This window comes from Panthera leo, chromosome B4 (assembly GCF_018350215.1).
Source record: "Panthera leo isolate Ple1 chromosome B4, P.leo_Ple1_pat1.1, whole genome shotgun sequence".
NCBI lineage: Eukaryota > Metazoa > Chordata > Mammalia > Carnivora > Felidae > Panthera > Panthera leo.
The window spans coordinates 103,369,352-103,388,665 of NC_056685.1; the positions used below are offsets into that span (position 1 = coordinate 103,369,352).

Genomic DNA, 19,314 nt, shown 5'->3' on the forward strand with positions numbered 1-19,314 from the left:
TGGGTAATTTAGGTGAAATGAAGGGATTTTAGCTGCATTACCACAGAAATTATGGATGTAGAAGTGTGGTCTGTGTGAGCCTCAAAACCCCAATTATGAGAGAATGTGACTGAGATTCCCTTTGACCAGTCATGGCTGAATGTCTTTTCTGCTGGTACATTAATTTGCAGAAACCTGAGTTTCCCTTTCTTCCTCGTCCTCTCGGTTTATTGGTCTGTGCTGGCATTTCAGTGACATGGCCTGGTAGATCACTCATGTTGAAGTGGGAATGTTCTACATCCAGGTTTTCAGGGAATGATGTTTGAGAAATGGAGAAAGAATTATGAAATACTGCAGGTTTAAATTTTTGCTTTTCACCTAATGGCTCCCGAGATGAAAAACGGCAGTGATTTCCAGCTTGATAGATGTGAGCTCCCAGAGGGAGTTACACATCAGTCCACCTAGGAATTTTTTTGCAAATGAAATGAGTTGGCTTTATATTCTTGCTTTCATATGGTTATTATTGATCCTCTGCCCCTTGTCCCCCAAATAACAATGTGTTGTAACAAACACATTCTCTATATAATAGATTCATAATAAGATGCATGTTTTTCCTCTTACTAAACATTAAGTTCTACGCATGCCTGCCTGGTTGCCTCGCCTCTAATTGTGGTTCTCGCTAAACCACTTTGCACACTGCAATCAGAGTAATCACTCTAAAATGCACATTTAATCATGTCACTGTCTTGCCTGAAGTCCTTCTGGGTTGCCATATTGCTCAGACACAGCCCAGTGGCTTCAGGCCAGTGTGCCTCATCACAATATGGCCCCTGATTATATTTTCAGACTCCAGACAGAAGAACTGGCCATTTTGTCTCATGTCTGGACTCTGGTATCGTTCTCCCTGAGGTGGCTCTGCTATTCCTCACTGCCTCCGTTCACCTACAGCATCTTCTCACCTGTGAGTCTCCTCCACAGGAGGAACCATCTCTAGCCTTTCCATGCCCCGGTTAGGTGCCCGTCCATTATCTCCCACAGAACCCCATACTTAAGCCTATTTCTTTCCCATACCTATAAAGATAAAATCAGAGGTATTCATTTATTTATGTAAAAAAATTTTTTTAATGTTTTGTTTTGTTTTGTTTTGTTTTGAGAGACAGCCCGAGCGCGGCAGGAGCAGAGAGAGGCAGGGAGGCATGGAATCCGAAGCAGGCTCCAGGCTCTGAGCTGTCAACATGGAGCCTGATGAGTGATGCCCGGCTCATACTCACGGACCACGAGATCATGACCTGAGCACAAGTCGGACTGAGCCTCCCAGGCACCCCTAGAGGTATTTATTTTTTATGTCACCAATGACTCAGACAACACCAGACCCAGTGATATTTTGCTGAATGAACGAATACCTACATTTTACAAACTGACATTCATCAACCAATTTGTAAATTAGCTGTGCTGTCAGTTCTCTGAGAAAACAATGATTTCTTAGTTAAATTAATGGCTGCTGCCATCATTATAAACTAGCCATGATTATCAACATTTATTCAGTTTCATTATGTGTCAGTAACCGTGTTACGGCATTTTAACACCAAAACTTAAAAAAACGAGGTAGCCACTGTTACCATCTCTTCGCGATGAGGAAACTAAAGTTCAGAGAAATTACCAAATTACTTCTCAAATTCCAGGCATTCCATTGAATTCGTTTGTGAGAATTAAATCACCCAGCACTTTCAGAGCGCTTGGCAAATGCCTAGCCGGTACGCTCTCAAAGGAAGCCTTTTCTGTTACTTTTGTTCCTGATTTTGTGACTACCGCCTTCTTTACTTCTAAACCAAGTATGCAGGGAATTTTAAATTGCCATTTTAATGTAGTGGCATATATATTGAATAGAAGATATATATATATATATATATATATATATATATATATATATATTTTAGTTACATTTTTTAAAATTAGTACAAACTTGAAAAATTAAAAAAAAAAAAAAAGGGTGTTACTACCACTGACCTCATCTGTGGATCCCCTGGTGCTTCTCCAACATTCCAACATGCCAGGTGTTCTTCCACTAGCTGTTTCCTCTGAATGGAATGTTCTTCCCTACATACTCATGTGGCTGACCCCCTCATCCCCTTTCATCCTCTCCAGTATCACCTTCTCTGACCACCCAGCACTGCACCCTCCCCTTTCCGTACCCTGGCACTCCCTATCCTCCTTACGGTTCTTGTTTTTCCCTTCATTCTTGCCACTGTCTAACACTGTATATGTTTATTTATTTATTTCATTTATTGTTTATCTGGAATATAAATTCCACGAAGGAAAGAATTTCTTTCTTTCTCTTTTTTTTTTTTTTCACTAGGGAATCCTGACTGTACCAAATAGTGCTTAGCACACTCGAGATGCTTAAAAAGTACTTTTTGAATGAATGAATGAATATCAAAACTACAACCGGGCAATGTTGTGTAAACTTGTTTGGCCACATATGTGCTCTAGATACAGAGAACTTAACTATCTTTTGTCAACTGATTGCTCTATTTTTATCTCTCAAACTAAAATTTTGGTGTAATAACTGAGCAGGTAGGCTATTAGAGAAAGCAGATGACTGTGGTTAGATCAGGAGAGAGCCACACGACAGAGATAGTTAAAGTTTAAAGTTTGACTCAGGTTCCCCATTTCTATAAATAATTGAAAATGCACCAGAGGGAATTTTAATGAGTATAATTAAGTTTATTCCCAGAATAATCAAATATGCCTAATAAGTTGCACATAATTAACTTCTTGAGGATTTTCTTAAACAATACATTTATTAGAGGTCAAGCAGGTTAAAAATGATTGGGTTTCTTTGTGGAACACTCCAAATATGGGCAAAATATATTCAATGCACCTGGAGGAAATCACATTTTTAACATCTACAAATATTGACACCATAAAATGATGTGTGATCTGCGAGTTAGCATCATACAGCTGTTTATCATCCCTCCTGCCAATTCCATTTAATAAAATAAGACCCATGTGAAATGGTGTGTGCAGTGGGTTCCTGTGGTAGTTAGCTCTGTCTCAATTGCTATAGCATGGGCAGTGATATTAAAAGTTGCTTCTAGGGGCGCCTGGGTGGCTTGGTCGGTTAAGCATCTGACTTCGGCTCAGGTCATGATCTCACAGTCCGTGAGTTCGAGCCCCACGTCGGGCTCTGTGCTGACAGCTCAGAGCCTGGAGCCTGTTTCAGATTCTGTGTCTCCCTCTCTCTCTGCCCCTCCCCTGTTCATGCTCTGTCTCTGTCTGTCTCAAAAATAAATAAACGTTAAAAAAAATGTTTAAAGTTGCTTCTTACATTGCTTAAGAACGAGTAACAATGCAATCATCATTTAAATTTTCTAAAAGCAAGGACACAAAAATAAAGAGAATTTCAGGATTAGCAGCCATCCATCCTGTTTTTGCCTGGTGGCCAGCCTCATTCCAGACCCATGTAAAACTCGGACAGCTCTCAGTCTCAGGCTCCCTGCAGACTTCAGTTCCTGACTTTATGGAATGGTCAGATAGATACTGCGCCATCCAGATTGAGGCAGAAGAGAAAAGTTGCACAGGCCTTAGCATATTTCTGTTTATGACACACTGGCACAATATTTCTACAAATCACTCAAAACTATATCGAAGGCCAATTATGAGTAATGTAGCCATTTCTATTTATGAAAAACTTAACTTGATGTCTCCAGGAGACTTAGATAAAAGCGAGCCCCTTTAGGGTATGATCTATGTTTTGCTTAAACTGATCTTTTCCCAGTACCAGGCATGGGCACATGGTAAATAATTCTTTTTTTGACAGTCTGATTGAATCCGTTAAAGTCATTTTCTTAAAATATGGCTCGCCTGTAGACACAGATTCAGTCATAGAAGAGCTGTCAATCTCTTTGCCTTTATCACCCATGGTAACTAAGGTCAATGGCAGGGCTCCTGCTCATGGAGCCTGTAATTCTGAGACATGCCTTGGATGAAGTCTCCTTTCCAGAATGGTTGTCATTTGTGAAATTCCCTACAGGTGATGATTTGGTACAAGTCCACTCTATGTTTCTACATTTCAGAGTAGTCAGCAGTGATAAAATTACCCACTAATGATTCTGTATCTATGAGAGAAGAAGAGAGAATAAACCAAGGAGAGAAGGAAGGCCTATGGTTCAATATGACACACTTTGCAACTTCATTAAAAGTGGTCATGGCTGAACTTAGAAAGGTGTAGTCCTGGCATCATGACTGCCGAGACTCTCTCACCCCATTTCCCGTATCTGAGGCTCAGCAACTAACACCTAAGTTTGGGCATCTCACACGAATGTCTCAGTAATCACACATAGTTTATGATGTGTTATGTGCCTGCCATCTGTTATCAGTGTCTTCTTTCTTTGAAAATAAAATCAAGAACAAGTCAAGATCAAAACCCATTGTGGAAAACTGCACAAACTCGAAGACTTGACTTGGTTTGCATTTCATTAGGTATACCTCTGGGACTGTGGTATATTAACAACATCTTAACTGTGCTTTAGGCTGGTGCCAGCAGTCTATAGACCAACGTTTAATAACCTAAAAGAATGTTCTTTCTCAAGCAAGTTAGGCTTAAACTGAATCACAAAGCATAGCTTTTAGGTCATAGAAATTGGCTTCTCTGCTAATGGTTAGAACAATAACTGGTGATTGGGTTTGGTGAATTCCTTAAAGCAAAAATGATACCAGAACTTGATCTAGTACAGAATTTTAAGACAGATGCTGTATTCCTTTGAGATAAACCACATATTTCTCAGCCAACAGAAGAAGGATGATTACTCTACTTCCATTTTCTGCATTTGCAAATTAAGACTTTTGTAGCAACAGGAAATACAGAGAGACCCATCTAAGAGCTTGGTGAAAAGGCTGCTGGATAATAATATACACCAATCATGGTGTGTGTTTTGTGGGAAGATAAAGTTTGTTTTTTGGGGTTTTTTTGGCCAATACTATCTATATTTATTAATTCTCTCTTTTACCCTCATTACTATTAGACAAGGTAGATAGGACAGGTGCCACTATATCAGCTTTGCAGATGTAAGAACACCAAAAAATCCAATGACTCCACAATAACAACCAATGAATAGGATCCAACTGCCTCTGGACTTAGATGGTCAATGGGGAGGGTTGTGGGGGCGGGCATTTACTGCCTCTTGAAGATAAGCAGAGACCAGAGGAAATGGCTTGGTCTGAGCTGAGAGTTTAAATGCATAGGTAGGCAAAATTGTAAGATAAAGAGACTATTACTTGTCTTAAAGGAAAGGAATTTACCCTGGTAGCTAATATAAATACTATTAATAAGAATTAACAGTTAGTGGCAGATACTTCCACATACTTTCTCTTAGTTAATCTTCGTATCAGCCGCTCTGTGAAAGAGGTATGGTTATTTCTGCATTATACATGATGAAACAGAGTTTCAAAGAGTAACTGATCATATTATGGTTAGAATATCCTTACACTCCTCAGAAACTATAAGAACTTGAAATTTCTTGTCTTATTTGAAATGTTGAAAATATCAGTTGGCAATAAAGTAAAAGTTTTGTAATTTCCATTGAAAGTAACAATAGAAAGACAGAAAATGGCTTCTGAAGTTGTTCTCAGGTGCCAGATCTTAGGTCAAGTGGTTTAAGGGTATAGAAACAGAACGTCAGTATAGAAAAAACAATACTACTAAAATAGCGAAAAAGGATAATACATTTCATTTCATAATGAATAGCCATAGAAGGTATCAGAAATCCTTAGCCTAACTCTCTCTGTCTCTCAAAAATAAACAAACATTAAAAAATTTTAAAAACATAAAAAATAGGGGACACCAGGGTGGCTTAGTCTGTTAAGCAAGTGTCCAACTTCGGCTCAGGTCATGATCTTGCGGTCCAAGGGTTTGAGCCCCATGTTGGGCTCTGTGCTGACAGCTCAGAGCCTGGAGCCTGCTTCAGATTCTGTGTCTCCATGTCTCTCTGCCTCTCTCCACCTCATGCTCTGTCTCTGTCTCTCAAAAATAAACGTTAAAATTTTTTTTTAATTATAAAAAAGAAATCCTTAGCCTATCACCAGATTTCAGAATTGATGAACATCAAGATTCCTATTGTACTTACAACGAAAAGAAATAAAACCTTTCTGGTAGCACCTAGAAGAATCTGCCCTATCTGGTTTCCAACCAACTCTTCAGCTCATCTTATCTGACTCTCCATGACCCAGTCGCTCTGTTCTTCTTTCAGCCACTGCAAGTCATTGACTTCCCTACTTGGGTATCTTCACCCAAGCTCCTTCCTCTGAGGATGATGGACTCTTCCTTGCCCTTCGCCTCAGCCTATATATCACCCTTCAAAGGGACTATTCCTACCACTATAAAGTAGCTCCTTGTATTCTTTTACATGGCAACTTGTTTTCTTCTGCTCCTTTTCCCTTTCTAACACTTGTCATACTTGTCATGGTGTTTAATTATGAGGCAGTTTTATATCCTGAAATATAAATTTGTGTTCTTTACGTGTTCCCCCACCCAGCGTCCTTCAGTCTCACCTAGGTGGCAAAAAAAAGGACTCAAAAATAGCTGAAAACCCTTGGCTGTAAGGCAGAAAGAGATGGCAGCTTTTTTTTTTTTTTTCATTATCCAAAGACAAGATAGAATTGGGGCTGGAGGAAAGACAAAGAGAAGGCTGAAGGGCTTCGTTGCTTGTATAGACAAAAAGTAGGAGAAAAGTACCCAAAGTGGGAAGGGAAGAAGGAAGTTGCATTGTCAGAACAGAAGTAGGGTGGAAAAGATTCAGCACATGCTGACTTGAGCGTCGAAAACCAATTTGTCCATGGCCTGTGGACAACTGGTCCTATGACATAGTACTGGACATGTGTCAGCTCACTGGATTTAGGATATTAACACACTGCATAATGTGCAGGAGGCTGAATAATGGCCCTCAAAGGTCTTCTTCCCTGGAACCTGTAAATGTTGCCTTACATGGAAAAAGGGTCTCCGCAGATGTGTTTAACAATCTTGTGATAAGGAGATCATCCCATATGATCTTGGTGGGCCTTAAATGCAAGCACAAGTGTCCTTGTAAGAGCGGAGTGGAGGAAGATCTGACACAGAAGAGAAAAAGGTAACGTTACCATGGAGGCAGAGGTCTGAGGGCGGTGGGCACTGGTCAAGGAATGCAGGCAGCCACTAGAGCTAGAAGAAAACAAGAAAGGAAGGGATTCTCCTCTAGAGCCTCAGGAGGGAGGACAGTCCTGTTCACACCTTGGTTTGGGGTCATTCAGCTGATTTCAGACTCCTGGCCTCTAGAACTACGTGAGGACATGTTTCTATTGTTTAAGCCATCAAGTTTGTGGTAATTTGTTGGAGCAAACTAATCCATACCTGGAGTGAAAACTCTGACCAATGTAGAATTGCACTGAAGCTTTGGGGGGATTTCCTTTAGGTTGGGATAAGTGATAGATAGATCACTAGTTACACATACATTTATTATTTATTATTATTATCATCACCATCATTTTCTTACTCTCTACCAGGCAGAAAGTTCCATGAGAGTTGCAACCTTTTTTTATTTTGTTCACCATCTATACCCAGGGCTTAGCTCAGCAGCTGTCACATAATAATTGCTCTACAAATAATCATCGAATGAATGAAAAAAAATGCTAAAATATCAGCAGAAAATGAGGAAAACACAAACAACACATGGTAAAAATAACTCTGAGAAAGACTGCACCAGCAACTACATTTATCAGTCACACACCCATTATCTGCAATCTAAATAGAGATTTAGGTCAGTCTGACCCCATGCGTAGGAATGCTTTCTAGCATCTACAGATTTGTACTTCATTACTCACTAACTGTGAGCGTGTCCTGGCACAGATACACTTTAAGTCAGCTTATCAGCACAATCTCAGTGCATGCTCAAAGCTCAAGCTGATCTGTTAATGTCTGAGAACCACTATACCCAGCGCTCATTTCTGCAGGCTGAAATCACAGGGCGGGGATGTGGCGGTTCTATCCCTGAGCTACTGTTACCGCTTCTATTGGCACAGCACAGTTCTTTCCTATTCCACTTTTTAAGTGAAAAGATCTCTGATCCTGAGCCAACTCAGAATGAGGGGGACCACACCACCGCCTGCTCAGGGTTGCAGCATATACTGGATTGTGGTGCCTTGCGTGTGTCATTCCAAAGGTGACTGGGATAAAACAACATGATCCCATTTCTCTTGGCTTCTTGACAATGGTGAGTGGAGTGTCACATGATGCCATCAGAGAACAAAAATTTTCAGCACTTAACTGGAATTCCAGCTTGCACTCCTATTTCATTACAACCCAAACAACCTCCTACTTAGCTGCCAAGAAAGGTAAAGAATCTGGAAATGACTCCTAGACAGAGAGAGGATTGGAGGAGAATAGCTTTTCCTCGAGGCCTCGTAGCCTAGAACAGACTTGGGGATCCTGGTGCCAGGCCTTTAGGGAAAGCAAAGACTGAAGCTCAAACTCTCTGCCTGCCCCCTTAGGCCTGTGCCTGCTCCCCTCTAACAGCCAAGCAGACCTCGGCATCGAGTGTGGATCAATCTGAGCTGTAATTGGCTGTTTAGGCCACACTCTAGACCCTGAAATTTCTATGTCTGGCATGGAGTGGAGGGAAGGGTTAGGCAGATATAGAAGAAGTCAAACACATTCAAACTAAACTCTTCAGGCCTCTTCAGTTTTCTGAGCCATTTGAATTCAAGTAAACTCCTTCTTTTTCGAAACATTACTATTTTTAGGAACGGTTCTTAACTTTTGAAACGGTAAAGCCCCTTGTGAGAATCTGAGAAAAAGAACAGATCCTCTCCCCATCAAGAATGCACTTACATAAACCCATAAAGGTTAAGAAACTTTGATGTTTTCTACAGATACATAAAAATACTAATTTATTAATGGCTATGGTATATACTTACTTTTAAATTACGATGAATGAGGCCAGACTGCCTGAGTTAGAATTTCCAGTTCTATCATTACTTGATTTCTCTCCCTCTCAGTTTCCCTGTTCGTAAAATGAGAGTACTAACAATGGCACCTACCACAAAAGATCATTATGGGGAAATACTAAATGCATTATGTAAAGGGCTTACAATGGTGTCTGGAGTTCAATGATTCTGTATGGAGCCTCGACTACTTACAGGGACTGTTCCAAGGCTGAAGATAAGGCAATGAACAAAAATTACTGCTGTCAACGGGCACACATTTTGATGTGGTGCTTAAATTTTCATAGAAATCTTCGTGCATTTCATGGTAATTTTAAAAATCATTTTATTTGTGTTTTCTCTTCATTCAGGTAACAGGTAAATAAGTTTTTCATGCAGATTTCCCTTCTGGGATGCTACAGCCCCACAGAGCTCAAATCTAAGGAATTCTCACTTCGCTTCGTCCACATCCCACACCTGACAGCCTTTCAGCATAAATAATTTAGACTGTGAGTACTCACCCTTAACTTGGCACAGGTAATTTATAAAATGGGAAAAAAGCCAAATTCCAGGAAAACAATTTATTCTGTTCCATCCCTAAACTTTTAGTCATTCATCTGTTATGCTTAAAAATCAATTAGCGTTGTGCATACACTGTAGCAACAGCTTCATTTAGGATTAACTACAGAGCTAGGCGAATTCAACTGCCATTTTCCCACCAATGATGCTCTAAAAACATGCTTGGATTTCAGAGGCTAATGAAAGCCTCTTTTCACTGTGACATATTTTTAAAATTCTCATGCTTTTATTTTATCTTTCTGTCTGCCTTCTGCTTCCCACCTGCCCTCTCTCCCATCAGTACCAGTAGGGCATCATATTTCAGGTTGATTCTTTCGGACTTTCTCTGTTTAAAACAAGATTATTAGGAAAGGTTATAGATTTATAGGAAGTTGAAAAGGAACAGACAGGGAAGTCTGATGTACCCTTTACTCCACTCCTTCCAATATTAACATCTTACAAAACTACTGTATAATATTAAAAATAGAAAACCGACATTGGCACAATCCACAGAACTTACTCATATTTCACTGGGGTTGACATTGTTTTAATTTTTATTTTATTTATTTATTTTTAATGTTTATTTTTGAGAGAGAGAGAGAGAGACAGAGACAGAGACAGATAGACACAGTGTGAGCAGGGGAGGGACAAAGAGAGAGGGGGACACAGAATCTGAAGCAGGCTCCAGGCTCTGAGCTCTCAGCACAGAGCCCGAGGTGGGGCGTGAACTCACGAACCGTGAGATCATGACCTGAGCCAAAGTCGGACGCTTAACCGACTGAGCCACCCAGGCGCCCCTAGGTTGACTTTTTAAATAACTAATTATTACATTTGGTAAGTATCAGTGATGATCACAGTAAAGGCTGAAACTCAGTGTGTATTTCATGTGGCTTTCTGTGTATCCATTTCTGTATTTGTGTGTGTGTGTGTGCGTGTGTGTGTGTGTGTGTGTGTGAGACAGGGAGAGAGAGAGAGAGAGAGAGAGAGAGAACAAATTCTGGCCCTACCCATTTCATGAGTCTGTTCTAAGGAACAAATGGGAGAATCTCTTTTGTAAAAGCTGTTCGTAAGTTTTAAGTGCTAAATAAACAAAAAGTATTATATTGTAGTAGATTTCTAATCTGTTTAGGAAAAATCTCTCCTCAGTAGTGTACATAGAGAGTAGGTGGAGCCCACTTACCTGTATAAGGAGGGGTGTGGGGGTGTGTATAGCAGTGTCAGGAAAATCCCATCGAAGGGCATAGAATCACAGCTACAGAGTTAGAAGGGACCAACTGTTCCAGCTGTCTCTACAGGACACATGTTCTAAAGTACTCCTTCGAGGTGGTCTTCTAGTATCTGACTAAAACTTCAAATCATGGGCACATACTGTTTTATGATTCAGTCTTTCCCTATTCATAGATTTCTATGCGTTTAAAAGCTCTTTAATATAATAAACTGAAATCTGTCTTCCTTGTGGCTTTTACCAGGGGTCTTGGTTCTGCCATCAGGCACCTGACACAATGCAGGACAACTGAAGACAGCCAGAATTCCCCTGAATATCCTCTTCTCTCTTCTAAACAACTCAAGTCCTTCTTTAACCTGTTCATTGTATACAAGCCTTCTCATCTCCAGATGAATTGAATTGTCCTCCACAAGGATGGAACCCAGATTGGAGCACAATGGGGTGTGAGCTGAACAGCACATTCCAGAGCACGACCAATCTCCTTCTATGTCTGTACTCTGTATTTGTATTATTAGCCCCTATGCTCACATTAACATGTTTTTGTGATTTTTCCCCTCAACTAACTTCCCTAATATTCCTCCTGAAATAAACTGAAATCCCCAGGATTTTGTTTGTTTGTTTTTTTCAGGTTTTGATGGTTAGCCATTCTTCCCTGATTTTGCACCTATGTAGCAAGTTTTCTGGGCACAGGAGCAGGATTTCATGTAGATTCTCATTAAATTTGGCCTATGCTACTGTTCTACTGAGATTTTTTAATATCTGGAATCTATCACTAAATTTATTTACTGTCTCTGCTGGCTCCACATTGGCTGCAGCCTTTATAAATGGTTCTTTAGTCCTTCTCAAAATTGCTGATGAAATACTTGGGCATAAAAGGGTGAAAAGAAGATCATTAGGAAGCTATAAATTCAAACTGTGACATTTTGACCTTCTGTTAATGTTAAATTTTAATTGAGCATTCTGCTGTTTTTACTGAGGGTTGACCTAAGAAGTAGCCCTATACAAAGGCCTCTGTATTTTCTATAAAATTGCATTAGGTGATTCAGTGTCTCATCTGTAAGAATCCCGTGGGAAATTTCTCTGGAGCTCAGGAATACAAAAAAAAAAAAAAAAAAAAAGCTTTCCTCCCAATTATAGCTGAGCTTGTATGAGTTTCCTTCTGTTTTGACTTCCAAGATACTAATTGAGACACGGAAAAACACTTGCTCAATTGCTGTATCTTTTCTTTACTTCTACTTATTGATTTTCCCCTCTTTCCATCATCCTACTTTATTACCTAACACGCCATGTTAACAGTTCTGTATGCACATATTGTATTTTTCACCAAATATTGTGATATATCCTTTCTAAAAGGAGGCAGGGAAGAAAAACAAACGTACATAATCAAGACATCCTTTCAAATGTCTTTTCAGATAAGATCCCCAGAATAATTTCTTCACTTTTTAAGTGGGACTTTAGGAAACTTTTCCCAGAGGTCGTGTACTGAAATAGTTCAGGTTTGCTTCAGCCCTTCAAATCACTTTCTTCTAAAATTTGTTCTCGCTTCATAATGACATGTTCTGAAAAGCTTTCATATTAATTTCCCCATGTGGTACTTTAAAGTGTAAGAAGAAATAATTTGATCATTTGCTAAATCTTTTCTCTTTTTTCACTCTTCCATTACAGAGTTGTTACTTTTTTTTTTTTTTTTTTTTTTTTTTTAAGTACGTCTATCTGACTGAAATTTCTACTGAAAAGACTCCTGGATTGGGTTTTAGAAGCAAGGCCAGGTTCTTGCCTGGGGCTAACCACTCTGCATGACTATGAGAAATGCATGAAATTTCTCATTTACAGAATAAAAACTACCTCTCGATGAACATCTGAGCAATACTGGGTACTGTTAAAATGTATATAACTTACTTTCAAAGATTCTAAAATAGGTAGTTTATAATACATAGTTTGATTATATGGATGTACAGTATTTTTTTAAACCCCAACTTCAGGAGCTTAAACCAATCCAGGGTCGTCCGCAAAGCACTAAATCAGATAAGCAATACTCCAGAGCTTGGCTACCACAAAAGCATTTGTTATACCTATTTCAATGAACAAACGAAGCTTTGCTTATTAGCAAAAATAGGTCAGAAATGGATTCTCATTCGTAAAATCAGTGACTCATTAACTAGCATGGCAAATGGAATGTAAATGGTAAAATTAAAAGTGTTATATATATGTGGAATATTAAAGACTTTTGGAGACGTTGCCCACCTTTGCAGGAAAAGAATGCAAAAATCTTAAGAAGGCTCATAGCGCATACCATAAGATTAGTGGCCTAAGTTTGGTCACTAAACCTTCCTATTTCCAACTGCCAGTTTACTAGAATTTCTGGTTGTCTGAGGCTGAATATAAGGGTAACAAAATTCTGGCCCTGGAATGTTGTTTCTTCTGCCTCAGTAAACCTTTTTTCCAAGGTAATGACTGGAACATCTGAATGGACAGAGAACTAGAATTTCATCAGCTTATGACAGAGGCTGCATGAATGCCTTTTTGCTACTATGTTTGCTAAAATATGCTTACACGTGTAGCAGAATTTGCCTCAAGATTTTCTTTCAACGAGACTAGCATTAACAATATCATAGGGCTACTGCTAACCCTCTTCAACCTTCTTCAGTAACCACACTTACTTATCAAAGGTGTGTGTGACTGGGGCACATGGGTGGCTCAGTTGGTTAAGTGTCCAACTCTTGATTTCATCTCAGATTATGATCTCACAGCTGTGAGATCAAGCCCCTCGTCAGGCTCCATGCTGGGCATGGAGGCTGCTTAAGATTCTCTCTCTCTCTCTCTCTCTCTCTCTCTCTCGTTCTCCCTTTTCCTCTGCCCCTCCCTCACCCACATTAGCTCTCTCTCCCCTACCTCTCTCTAAAAAAAAAAAAAAAAAAAAAAAAAGAAAGAAAGAAAAGAAAAAGTCTGTGGGACCAAATTATCACAGTACCGTTCTTAAAAGACGTCCTGCCTCATTTTAATCTTCATCAGAGCTTTTAGTTACTACTTCCCTTATTCAGACTAGGAAATTCAAGTATAGGGGATATTAATTTATAATCACATGAACACTGACTGATAGAGACTGATGAGTCTGATTCCACTTTCCAATACCCCCTGCAGATAAAGCCACATGTTCATTGCAAGGAATGGATGAGAGATTATGAAATGCCGATAGCTGTGCCTATACATGGGTTAATAAACACAGGCTCTTTAGCTCCTTTAAAGATAGTTAAAAGTCAACCACCTATTACATTGAATTCACTTATATCTATTGTTGCTTCATATATTGTTGCTTCACAATTTCTCTGTGTTTTTGGTTCTTTTTTGTACTTTTCATTTTTAAAAAATCTATACTTTTTTTGATGTACCCAATATATTTAGATCAATTGTAATAAATTCATACACCGAGGCACAGATTACTTTGTGAAATAATTGCATGACCTAGCTCCAGAACCGTCTACTGGAAAGTTGGACTCTGAAATTATCAGCTGGAACATGCTTTGAAAAAGTCATAATTACCTAAAGGTCAATAAGAAAACTCATCTCAAAGCATGGTTACATACAAAAAAGTGAATGAAATGGTAGTGTTAGAATTGGAATTCTGAAGTGATATAGAATATTCATGGATTAATGATTTTGATGTATATCAGGGGTCAGCAGAGTTAAATGAGTAGTTTTGGGTTCTACAAAACTGCTAGTCATGTTAAAAATATAAAAAAAAAATAAACAAAATAAAAGATATAAATACACAACAATTTACCCCATAGTTACCAATATCACATTCTAAAAGCTGTTTATTTTGGATATTGTGTTCTTAGCAGAAGTCAACAAGGTCACAAATAACCCAGGTCTAGTTTATTTATTAAAATCTTAAGTCCTTAGGGAAAAGATCTTAGGCTAATACAAACATAAACATTGATGTGTTCTTATTTAAACTTCTGAAATTTATGCTTTTAGATTATTCTTAGTACATGTAGAAGTTATGGGTAGAAAATTGTTCTTTTCAGATAAAGTTATTTCTTTAGCAGGTCTTTATTACATGTAGAGGTAATGGCATCCAAAGAATATGAGGTTATGAACAAAAAAGTATGCTCCTACTTCTACTTTAAAATGTTACATATTTAATCTACCTTAACTTCATGTCAAAGTCAAAATACATATGATGAATAGATAACATAATCAAACATTTTTGGGGAAGAGGTTATTATGTTTTTATCATACTACAGCTGTACATTAAGGAATTATCTGCACATTCTTTTTCCATGTGCGTTATTATTATGTATATTAAAAATATCCTTCCTCTTTAATTAAAAAACACAGGATGAGGAGTTTTGTCGTTATTTTTAAAATGCATGTAATTGTTTACAGTAATTTGAATAGAAAGAACCTTGGAGTTATTATTATGCTCTTCTAAGCATTAATTCAACTTGAGTATCATATGGGGGAAAACTCTACTAGTTGGGATAATTTCTTGGGATAGTTTTCCAACTAATTCACACTTATCATACCCGAACAGATGAAATGAGACATAAAAACTATAAAATTATTGCTTTTGTAGGGTTAATGTCCATCAATGCTGAGGAAGCTGTTTGGACACAAAATGATGATTTGTTCTAGGATTTCAACATTGACTTTAGAAACAGCAGGGGGCAAAAAATGTGCTTAGGGGAGAAAACCTCCGGTTATTTTATGAACATACCACTCCGTTCACTGATAGCAGCTGGTCTCCCCTTTTGAGGCCTCCGTGTCTTTCGGCCACCCCTCCAGGAATGATGCGGGAGATATAAATGGGGGAATTTTGCTCCTTTCCTCCCATCACGTTAAAGCCAAGGCCTTCATCAGTCTTTGGCAGTTCGACTACCCGAGGGTGGGAATGGCCTTCACTAGCTGCAAAAGCTGCAACTGTTGCCTGAAAGAAAAGATGGTCATTTGGTAATACAACGAGGGAAATAAGGCTAATCGTATGCTTTGCAGTGCGTAGGATCAGGCAACTCCTCTTATTTTTATAGCATTCTCCTGTGAAAGAAAGAACAAGATGGGGCTGTGGGGGCGGGGTGGTGGGAAGATTCGCTTCATTTAAACGTCATCTATGACTCCTTTGTTTGGTAAAGCCCTGCCTAGCTATTCCCGGCTTTCTAGAGCTTATCCATTATGATACAAATTTCCCATCTTCATAAAAATCTTCCCCAGTTACCTTAGTTAGATGCAATTCCTCCTTTTCTTGGACTCCAAAATTGGTTGCATCCTCATATTACCTTTATACAGTACACATGCCATAGCTGTTATGTATATGTGTTGACTATGAGCACCTGAAGGGCAGAGATGATGTAATCCACTTCTCTGTAGGACACCCAGTCTACCCCAGTGCATGTACATGAACGTTTATTCAATGTGCTTAGAAGCACTTATATGTGTATACTCTGGGGAATACATATATAATCTTGCTATTGCCAGAACACTGGCTTGGCACATTTTGTTTTTGCTTTTGTTTTTTGTTTTTTGATTGAGGATACCTAAAAGCAAATAAAAGCTAAAATAGGAAATAGATTCAAACGGATTATTATTATTTCACATCAGTACTCTGTGTTGTTATGAGAGGTCCTCTTGTCTGGTACAGATGTTTCCCCCTACATTTTACATTAATATTTCAACTCCTACGGCAACGTGGGCAAAATGAGCAGCGCATGGTTCTAAACCTAGATGTACAAAATATCATTTAATGTGGACATCATTTTATTTTAAAATTCATACATGAATTTTTAAAAATAAGCTGGAAACACAACTTACCATTAGTTCCCACCCCTCATGGAAATAAAATAACAGCATTTAAGTAGTTTCTATCAAGAAAAGACCCTCTGCCTGCTTCTTATTTTCCATTTCCATTAACCTGACTTAACCACAGTTGATTAGATGCCTACTATAAAGTGATTTCCTCAACACCGTGAAAATATTGATTGCCAACGACTGTACATTCTTTTCCACACACAGCATTATCACATCAATTGAGCATTATGCTACTGTCTGCATTTAGTGAAGTTTAGTGAATGATATGGAAATAATGGCTTGTTTTTAGCTACATGCATTTGCTCATGCAAACCTCGTCGTCATGCATAGATTTTAATGGCTGACATGGATGCAATGCAGACAGCCCAGAAACAACCAGAAAATATTGTGCTATTGCAACATTATGCTGCTATCCTGCTGTTCTACATGAATAAGAAATGAGAATGGTAAAACACTACATAATTCACTTTCCCCTTAATTAAACCATGTAGGGATCATTTTTCTGTGTGTGTTCCACTTCAGTACAAGCAAAGCATGATGTAACGATAATAATACCCTCCTTTTGCCTGGGTTAAAAAAACCTTACAAATCTACAGTGTTCAGTTACAGAATGAAAACTAAGAAATCAGGAGAGAAACCAAACAAGAGGTGATATAACACAAAAGAATTAAATGGAAAATTCTGATTATTTTCACCAGTTCTTATTTCTTACACATTATTAGAAGGATAAGAGCTTTTAAAAAGCAAGCTGTTGTGCATCAATTACAGCACTTCTGTTTATAGAATAAGAACTACATCAGTAATTTTAGTTTAAAACTACTGTTTCCTAATGGTCTGTTTTCCAGATAATTTCACTATCCTATTGCTATAAGCTTACCATTCGTGTAAGATTTCCATTAGATTTTTCTGCAATGTCTGGATTTGAGTTTTTAAAGAGCACATGTGGTCACTCTCACAAAAGGTGACAGGCTTTCCCTTTAGGTCAGTGTCACATTCTTTCAGCAAGCTACCCACTGCTCAGCTGTATACCTGGAAGGATCCTATGTCAGTGGGTCTCAGGTGAGTTCTCCTCATGTCTAACTCAAGTCAAAGCTTTCGACTTGTGCAAGTAAATCTTCATGCACTGAAAGGGGAACAGGTTCTTTTGGATCAAAGGAACGTGTCAGAAAACCATGTATTATTTCATACAATGAACCAGTAGATTTGCTTGTGCCAAATGGACAGTTAGTGAGCTTAATGAAATCATTCTCCTTTCTTAAGCTACAGAAGCAGCAGAAACGTTCAATTTTCCATTAGGATTTTTACCTGGGAAGCAGTACTGGTTCTAGACTCTGGGCTGCCACTGATGTCTAAATTCTCTTACAGTGTACACACGAGAATACCTGAAACACACACGCGCACAATCAATTACTAGATCACTGGGGTCAAATGTATTTTTAAAGTTACTCAAGTCTTACCTTTGCTGTGGCCCTGGCACGGAATTCAGGACAGCCATTAACAGTTATCGTTTCATGCATATATTGATACACCTAAAATGTTCACATAAAAAAAAAAAAAAGAATGTGTAAGAACATTAAGAGCATCAATTCTTTCACTGCAGATAGGATGACAAATTTTCATTTGTAAAACAGAAATTCTCTGTTACAAACTGAAATAAGTCTGAATCAATTATCCTGATGATTTGGACCAAAAACAAATCTCTCCTATTTGGTGGGTGAGGGCTGCAGCAGAGAAGGCAAGCACTTATTATTTGGTTATCCGTGTTCATCAGGTATAAAAACTCGGATACTTGATTTTATAAAAGCTACTTTGTCAGTAAAAATTCTTACCTCTACATATAGTGCCTTCTCTCAAATATCTGATAAAAATTTTATATATAAAGCTGCGTAACAATATCTTTTCCTTGCCTATTGGAATGTATGTTACCTTTTGTGACACATATTCATAATTCATAAATACAGAAATAAAATGATATCCAGGGGCAGGAATAAGTAAAATAAGAGATTTTAGCACTAGTAACACAGAGCGACCTATCAGCTCTGGTTCATGTTAACGTTTAAATGAAATAAAAAAAATACAGGTAAAATCTGGACCCAAAATGATATTGTAGAAAGCACATAGATTTTGTTGACTAACGGACGTAAGTTTCAGCCTTGCGGTATAATTGAGGGACTGTGAGGTCCTGGCTGAACCACTTCACCATGTTGACTCTCTTTTTGCCCATCTGAAAAATGGGTAAAGAATATTTATTTCGTATGGGTTTCATTTGAAATAGTACTTTCGAGGCACCTGCCACCTAATAAGCACTCCTTAAACAGCAGGTATTATTATTATTTATGATTTTAGGCACAACTACAAAAATTGTTAGTAGAAAAAAATGTTTTCCTTCTAAATTGTCAGGGATGGGATTATAAAATATGTATATCGGTGGCAAAATAAATTGCTTCATTATAAATAACTTACATATACAGAATGACTCATAAAGGATAGTTTGAGAAGATAGAAAAAAATAACAAGGTTAAGTATGTTAGACTATATGCCCATTTTAAAGATTTAAATAATAGTCATAAAAATCAACTGCATAATGTGCGGAGGTAAAAGTCCATTTGGGATTTCGCTGGGATATTTTTTTGCGATTGGCCCATTAACTATTTTGTAAAAGATGAAATAGAAAGTTGCAATCAAAGATTTTTTTCCTTTCTATTAATCATATTTTCCACACTTAAGTCCAAAGTTATTAAAGTGAATTCAGAATGTGATTAATACATCCATTCCACAACCATTCTCTGAGTATC

The 19,314-nt window shown here is 38.2% G+C and overlaps 1 protein-coding gene across 2 annotated transcripts in view; it reads right to left on the reverse strand.

The window, feature by feature from the left end:
* The window catches only part of LIN7A (lin-7 homolog A, crumbs cell polarity complex component), a 124,298-nt gene that overhangs the window by 20,509 nt on the left and 84,475 nt on the right, over positions 1 to 19,314 (reverse strand). For both annotated transcript variants that reach the window (XM_042947251.1, XM_042947250.1), the window contains exons 4-5: positions 17,977 to 18,048; positions 15,435 to 15,644 (exon numbers count right to left, since the gene is read on the reverse strand). In XM_042947251.1, the coding sequence (XP_042803185.1) occupies positions 15,435 to 15,644; positions 17,977 to 18,048 (282 nt within the window). The remainder of the gene's footprint in view (positions 1 to 15,434; positions 15,645 to 17,976; positions 18,049 to 19,314) is intronic.